Source organism: Dasypus novemcinctus, chromosome 11 (genome assembly GCF_030445035.2).
Source record: "Dasypus novemcinctus isolate mDasNov1 chromosome 11, mDasNov1.1.hap2, whole genome shotgun sequence".
Classification (NCBI taxonomy): Eukaryota; Metazoa; Chordata; class Mammalia; order Cingulata; family Dasypodidae; genus Dasypus; species Dasypus novemcinctus.
The window spans coordinates 95571690-95578946 of NC_080683.1; the positions used below are offsets into that span (position 1 = coordinate 95571690).

The 7257-nt window shown below is 39.3% G+C and overlaps 1 protein-coding gene across 2 annotated transcripts in view; it reads left to right on the forward strand.

Moving 5' to 3' along the window:
* Window positions 1-6721, forward strand: part of SLC35F1 (solute carrier family 35 member F1) — a 416388-nt gene extending 409667 nt beyond the window's left edge. For both annotated transcript variants that reach the window (XM_071218638.1, XM_004457695.5), the window contains one exon: window positions 3618-6721. In XM_071218638.1, the coding sequence (XP_071074739.1) occupies window positions 3618-3842 (225 nt within the window). In that variant the 3' untranslated portion in view covers window positions 3843-6721. The remainder of the gene's footprint in view (window positions 1-3617) is intronic.
* The last annotated feature ends 536 nt before the right edge of the window (window positions 6722-7257 follow it).

Consider the following 7257-nt stretch of genomic DNA (forward strand, 5'->3'; position numbering starts at 1 on the left):
TTCTATTAGCTACCTCTGATTAAACTTTCTATCAATCTAGAAAAAGGGAAAAAATGAAATTTTTTCTGGCTTTTTATTTTTTTATTATTTATTTATTTCTATTTATTTCTCTCCCCTTCCCCAGCAACCCCCCCCCCCCCCGCCGCCAGCTGTCTGCTCTCTGTATCCATTCATTGCATATTCTTCTGTGTTCGCCTGTATTCTTGTCAGCGTCACCCAGAATCCGTGCCCCCTTTTTTGCATCATCTTGCTGCATCAGCTCTCCATGTGTGCGGTGCCATTCCTGGGCAGGCAGCACTTTTTTCTCACTGGGCGGCTCTTCTTACGGGGCGCACTCCTTGTGCATGGGGTTTCCCAACGCGGGAGACACCCCTGCATGGCACAGCACTCCTTGCATACATTAGCACTGCGCATGGGCCAGTTCACCACACGGGTCAGGAGGCCCTGGGTTTGAACCATGGACCTCCCATGTGGTAGGTGGATGCCCTATCCATTGGGCCAAATCCACTTCTCTTGCTTTTTAAAAAATCAAACCAGTGAATGGATGCCACTCAGGTGGTTAAGTGCCTGCTTCCCATGTGTGAGGTCCTGGGTTCAATCCCCAGTGCTTTCTGAAAATGAAACAAACAAACGAAGGAGGCCACTCTCTTTGGGGAATGGATATGCTCAGTGGTTAGGTGCTTGCTTCCCATGTATGAGGTCCTGGATTCAACCCCTGGTACCTCCTAGAGAAAAAAAATTCTGACTTCATTTCTTGCACTCAATATTTATCCAGATTAATCATAGCACTTGCCTTACGCTCCCTTTTATGGGCGTGTATGTTAAATGAAAACTTGCTCTACCATCTATTAATAACATTCCTTGGGTGACTTCCAAAATGCCTCTGTCATATAAAATTCCAGGCAATTCATCTTTTGGACATTTTTAAAGGGAATTCTGTATGGATTAAATGGCAATGCATTGGAAATAAAGTAGGCAGTATCATTTAAGGCTATGTCCCAAGAAATCACCTTGTAATGGATTTATCATTGGTCCCATGTCCAAAAACAGAGATGTTACTTTTAATTGGTATGTTCAGATATTATTTCTTACAATGGCAAATTTATTAGACTTACAAAAAAATTAAATATTTAAGTCTGTTATATTGATCCAGTCAGAGAAAGGGAGCCAAAATCAGAAATTAAAAGGAATCCCTATCCTACTAGCTGGATACTCTGTGTCAGATCCTTTTCTGTGTCTACCCTTCTATCATTTCAGTTGCCACATCCTGCCCACCCCACCTTCCTTTGCCCATCCACTGATCAGCAGTCCTCCATCTTCTGCCTAAACTCTTACCATCCCCATTTGTCCCTCCCAGTTCATCATCATACCACCCTCCTCTGACCAAGCCCAAGTTTGAAGATGACTTTAGAATAAAAATTAGGCATCAATTACTACGGCTTCCCTTTCAACAGGTTTTTGTTTAACATTTCATATATTAGAAATTACATTGGATTATCTCATTTAAAACTAAAAAATATTTTAAATCCACAGTTGGTAAAGCCTGGGTTTTTTATGTTTCTTTAGTCTTCAATTTCCCCATTTTTAAGGTCATTCATTCGAAATAAAAACAAGTAATATTTACTCAATGCCTATACTGTGCCAAGCTCTGTGCTTGACACTGGTCAAGAAAGATACAATCGCCTAGTCAATCTCTGATTAAATTAATGGTTATATGAGTATTATAAGTGCTATATTAATAACAACAATAACAATAGCACCAATGAAACTAATATGAATTGATTACTTGCTGTAAGATACGCACAGTAAGTGCTTTATCGAATTTAGTCTTTATAACCACCCCACTAGCAGGTTCAATTATTGTCCCCATTTTACTGATAAGGCAATTTGGAGCTGGAAAGATTAAGAAGCATGTCCCGAATGACAGAAAGTAGTGGAGCTACCATTTGAATCCTTTTGGGGGTTAGAATCTAGTTCTAACTTCAAAGCCCCGTTCTTAATATACCTCCATCTTCCATCATGGGCAGGCTCAGGTGGAGCCAGAGAGGGTACTGCCCCTATGGTAGTGCCAGGCTTTTCTCTTGAAATTGAAGACACATGAGGGAAGTTTTATAAATGAAAGTCATTAATGCAAAAAATATTTGAAATTATGGCAGTAGTAGGGACAAACCCATTTTACTCACTGACGTTTCAGGGAAAAGAAAGTACTCTTGAATGTAGAATTTCACGAGCAAGTTGAAGAGGTGTTTGGGAATAGGTAGGTTTCTGAAGTCATCTACAGCACTACTCTGTGGTCTCCTTTTCCTTTTTTAAAATAAACTAATGAATCAACGATTATGGCACATTTATTTTCAAAGGTGGTAAGTAAATTATTTCAAGTTAATTAAATGAATCTGTCTCCTGGAGAAATGTAAAGAATAAAGGAACTGAAGGAGAGGGTGAGGAGGGCTCTAGAGAAACTCATAAAGCCATCTTTAGTCTTAGCTACCTTGCTTCTATTTAAAACAAAAACAAACCCCTCATAGCAGGGACTTTTAACCACAGGCATACCTTTTCTATGTGCCATTTTCTATTATTGATCTACCAATTACTCCATCTTATACTGTTTCATGACAGCCTTTTAACTTTATAGAATTTCTGAATTCTTTTCCCGTCCTTTCTTCCAGCTTCCAATTAAGTTTTGTTTTTTTCACCAGTTTTAAGTTCTTTCAGAGCATAAAAATAAAAAACAGGAAAGTCAAATTGATCCATTTTTCCCTATGGCTGCAGGATGCAGTCAAGACTGGGTCAATAGCTTCACCTATTTCTCCACCAAGACAATTAAGTCTTTAAGGGTAGAGACACACTACTCAAATCATTACTTCCATTGTAACTACTTAAGAAATTTCAGAAGTTGAAAATTTTCAAAAACATTGAAAATTCATAAGCACTTCTATAAGCCAATATTTTTTGCCATAGAATTCTATGACTTTTTAAGCAGGTGGTTTAGGAAGCAGAAAGCAGTATGCACAGCCCTGCTTTGTTTTCAAATTGGTGGAGCAGGTATAGAATGTTAGGCTATTTCCTGCTGTCCAAAGATAATCTAATCTTGCAAAGGTAGTTCACAAAGTCAATAACAATTCTTACTGAGAAGACAGGCAATCTCTGAATCAGAGCGAGGTGAAACCAGAGCTCCCCAGCACCGTTGTGTCGGCGAGGGGGCCATCATTATTGGCTCCATTACAGACTTAAATGGAATACCTATATTTCTTCTGGGTTTAATGAAGTCATGAACAACTACCTCTTAACTGAGTGATAATGGAGATTTTCTGGTTTTAACTTGCTGTATTTTAATTTGTGTTTATCTCTCCTACCAATACTAGGAATGCAGACAGGCATGTTAGAGACAATTAGCTAAGCATCCCTCTGTGTTGACCACAGGGTCTAGAAAAGAGATAAGGAGAATCAATAAGACCAAGTTTAGGAAGGAAAAATTCACTTTCCATCAAGAGCGTTGGCCGACTCATCAAGCTGCCTGTTCCAACAGGAAGCAGCTCTGCTCCGATCTCCCAGGCGCTCATTAACACGTAAGTGGTTCTGCTTGGGCTGCTGAATGACGTTGCTGTTGTGTTTTTCAGTTTTCAGGACTTTACCTCCTGTCTTTCTTCACCATCCTCATTGGGCTGGTGCTCTACTCCTCCACCTCCACATACATAGCCCAGGACCCCCGGGTATACAAGCAGTTTCGTAATCCTTCGGGACCTGTCGTGGACTTACCAACCACAGCTCAGGTGGAACCTTCCGTCACCTACACCAGCCTGGGCCAGGAGTCCGAAGAAGAGCCCCACGTCCGCGTGGCCTAGGATGGGGCCCTCCTGCCCGCGGAGGACAACTCAGTGGCCACGTGGCCTCCCACCATCTCTGTATTGTACATAGAGAAAGGTATTTACTAGGTGCAGTCTGCAGGTGGACTGCAAGGTAGCAAACCCGAAAGCCTGTAACAGGACCAAGGCAAGCGTCCCTGGAGACGTAGGCTCTGATCCATCTGACTTGGAGAGATGCCTTTCTAGTGTGTGTCCTAATGGCAACCCCGCCCCCGCATCAATTACTGTGAAAAGTTCTGAATCAAAGGCAAATATTATTATTATTTGTATTCTTATTGTTACTGTTGATACATCCATTTTCAGGAGGTTGTTTTGTACTCCTGATGCGAACTATTGCCAGCCCTGTATGTAGTTAACGTAAATCCCACTTTTCTATGGCAAGTCACTTTGTAAGAATCATACTTTATTTTTTTGCACAGACTATATGAGTGATGCATGCCACAGGAGCTCCACCCCTGAGACGTTTCCTTATCGTAGGGCCCTGGTGCCTCATGGTTTCCTCTGTGACATGTTGGATTGCCTGCTCAATAAGTGTTTTGTGCTGTGGCCCTTGTGGGGAGGGGCAACTGACCATTTAATGCTCTATTCTAGGAATAGATATAAAACAAACATTTTAGCCTTTTGATATTTCAATCCAGGCTCTGACCTCTCTGTTGTGCCACATGATTCTGCTAATCAAGTCCTTGTAATAACAGGAAAAAGAAGGTTCCATTTCTGTTCCTTATGGAAAACCCCAGAAATAATATCATATGTATTGAGGGTAATAATTTTTTATATGTATCTCTGCTCCTCCCTGTAGGCTCTCTTCAAAAAACATAAGTCTGTTTCCATTCTCTTTCTAGATTTATTTAGCGAAAATGTGGATATTACTCAAGGCATTTGAAAAAGCCTCAGTTGTCTCCCTCTTAATTGTGTGACCCCTTTTTGAAATACACCAGCATGGAAATTACCTTTATTATGGAGTATCTTTGGTTGTGCCGCCTTCTCACACAGCCAAGGTGCTGATGTGGAGCAGTCTCTGAAAATACCTCAATTGAGCTGGCCTCTTTGTGGTGGTAAAGGTGTCACTATTTTAAAAGTCTGGCATTTTGGGTATATTTGACATCCATTCAATAGCCTAATATCTTAAGATATAACAGAGAATATTACAGGGTCCTGATAAGGCTTTGAGTCATATGCCACTAGGCTAATTTTGCTGCCCTTAAAATAGACCTTTTTTTTTGCAAACTGGAAATCAAGAAACACCACAGACCTGTATGAATTAGCATAGATTCTACCTGTTAGTATATGAAATATTATTTAAGTTAAGCTGATTCTTCTATCATTCAAAGAAATCCTTGTAAAGATCATAATAAACATGTTTGAAACTCTGGGCAATTCAAAGCAATGCATCTTAAGCAAGCAAGCAAAGCAAAACAGCGCAGTGGGGTCTCTGCAAAATAGAAAGATAGGTTGCAGCAAAGACAGGACTTTCATATTCCCATCCTTGGAAATGGGGAAGAAAAAGTTTCTTCTCTAATATGCAGATTTCTCAGCTCAATGCCCTTAGAACCAGGTTTGATTTTCTGTGGGGAGAAACAATTAATGCTGAAGCTGTATCAAATCAATGCAACTTCACTAACTTCTGCTCTCTGCTACCTTTTAAACCAATTAAATACCTTTCTCTGATATTTCTGTCCATTCAGATTTGAAGACCTTTAAAGACTGTGGTTTTATTTTTGTGTTTACATTCCTTTGGTTTGCATAATTTGCTTGATTTATTGCATTTTTAGTATTTATTTTAAGCCAAATGTTTTAGACTTTTTTTATTCATTTTTACAATACTAATTTGTAGATGCTTAGTAAAGGCTTTGAGAAACAAGTGGATGAAAGTATTTCCAAGTCCATTCAGTGGCTGGGAATTTTTTTAAATTGACATTTCATGAAGGTTGCAATCAACAGAGGGCTAAAAGTTGCCATCTGAATTATATTATTTTAATTGACTCCATTGTATGGAAGCCAAGTGTGAATGTTAAGATGAATTTGCTGTATTCCCTTTACCATCCTATGTCCTTGTACACAAAACTTTCATGTCTGGGGTACCTTACTGTGTGGTTTATCTCCATTTAGAAAGGTTGATAACATATTGACTTGTCTGAGATCAGGAGTTCCAGACCCCTTAGAAAATAAGAAAATAGCAAAGGACAAATTCTTCTGTGTGAAAGTATTGATCCTCTAGGAGTGAAATGGGAAATGAGAGTGGAACAACCTTAACTCTAGTTGTTTTTATTTCTGAAATTTCATAACCTCAGTAGACACCAGCAAAAAAATCAGCATTTAAATCCACCACCACTCTCCTCAGTGAATGAGGTATCAGCAATTTGTACAGAATTTGATTTCGTAAGCAAATCACACTTGCCCATCCACCCACTCCCAGCCTTGGTCACACCTTCCCACAGCTTCAAACTCTGAAATACACAACCAGGTAGACCAAGCAATGGAAAAAACTGCATCACTCTGTCTCATGATAATGTTTCAATGTTTAGTTTAGATATTGCTAACTTGTGCTATTAACCTTTTGATAAGTGTGTAGTAATGTTTGTTTTGGGTTTGTTTTTTGATTTATAACCAGTTAGTAGTCCCCAGCTAGCTACCAGTACAGATTTTACCCCATGGGTAGGATTCTATTGTTACGCCACATAACAAAGCACACTAATCCTGACACTGCAAATGGAAAATATGAACCAAAAGAGAAATTTACACAGATAAGTTGAACAAACTCTCCACTTTTGATATTTGCATGCTCCCCTCTGGACTGGCTGTGGCAATGTAATGCCTGTATAATGTTTTCAAATAAAAATAAATGCTTTATGAAAGCACTGAGTTTTTGGTTTTCTTGCATGTTTCTCTGCACTATGACAACCATTGAAGCAGCTCCCTTGGGATGCTAGAAATAGCCACGAATGTAGATAGCAGAGTACTTGTCAAAATAAAAACCAGATAGAAAATATTTCCAAATTAGGCAGGGCACAGTTGGTCTCAGAGATATAGCTTTGAAAAACCAAATTGAACTCATTTGTATTTTGCAAAATTAATTATTTATCTGGGTACTTAAGAAGGATCTGGGGCTTTAGCCTCCAAGCCCACATTTAAAAAAAAAAACCAAACATGTAGAACAATATAAATTTACCCCCAAGAAATAGTTTCTCATAAAAAAGAAAGTTCTGTGTAAGCTACCTTTGGCAGGATGCCAGACTTAAAGCATGAAATTGCTTCCAGAGTACCATGTTTATAAAGTAGAAACTGTTCATATTTCTGCACACAAACTACACAGTATCTTGCAATTGGCCCCCTTCTACCAACTGCAGTCACCCAGCAACCTCTGAGGTGCTTAATTGATTGTATCTAAATTTAC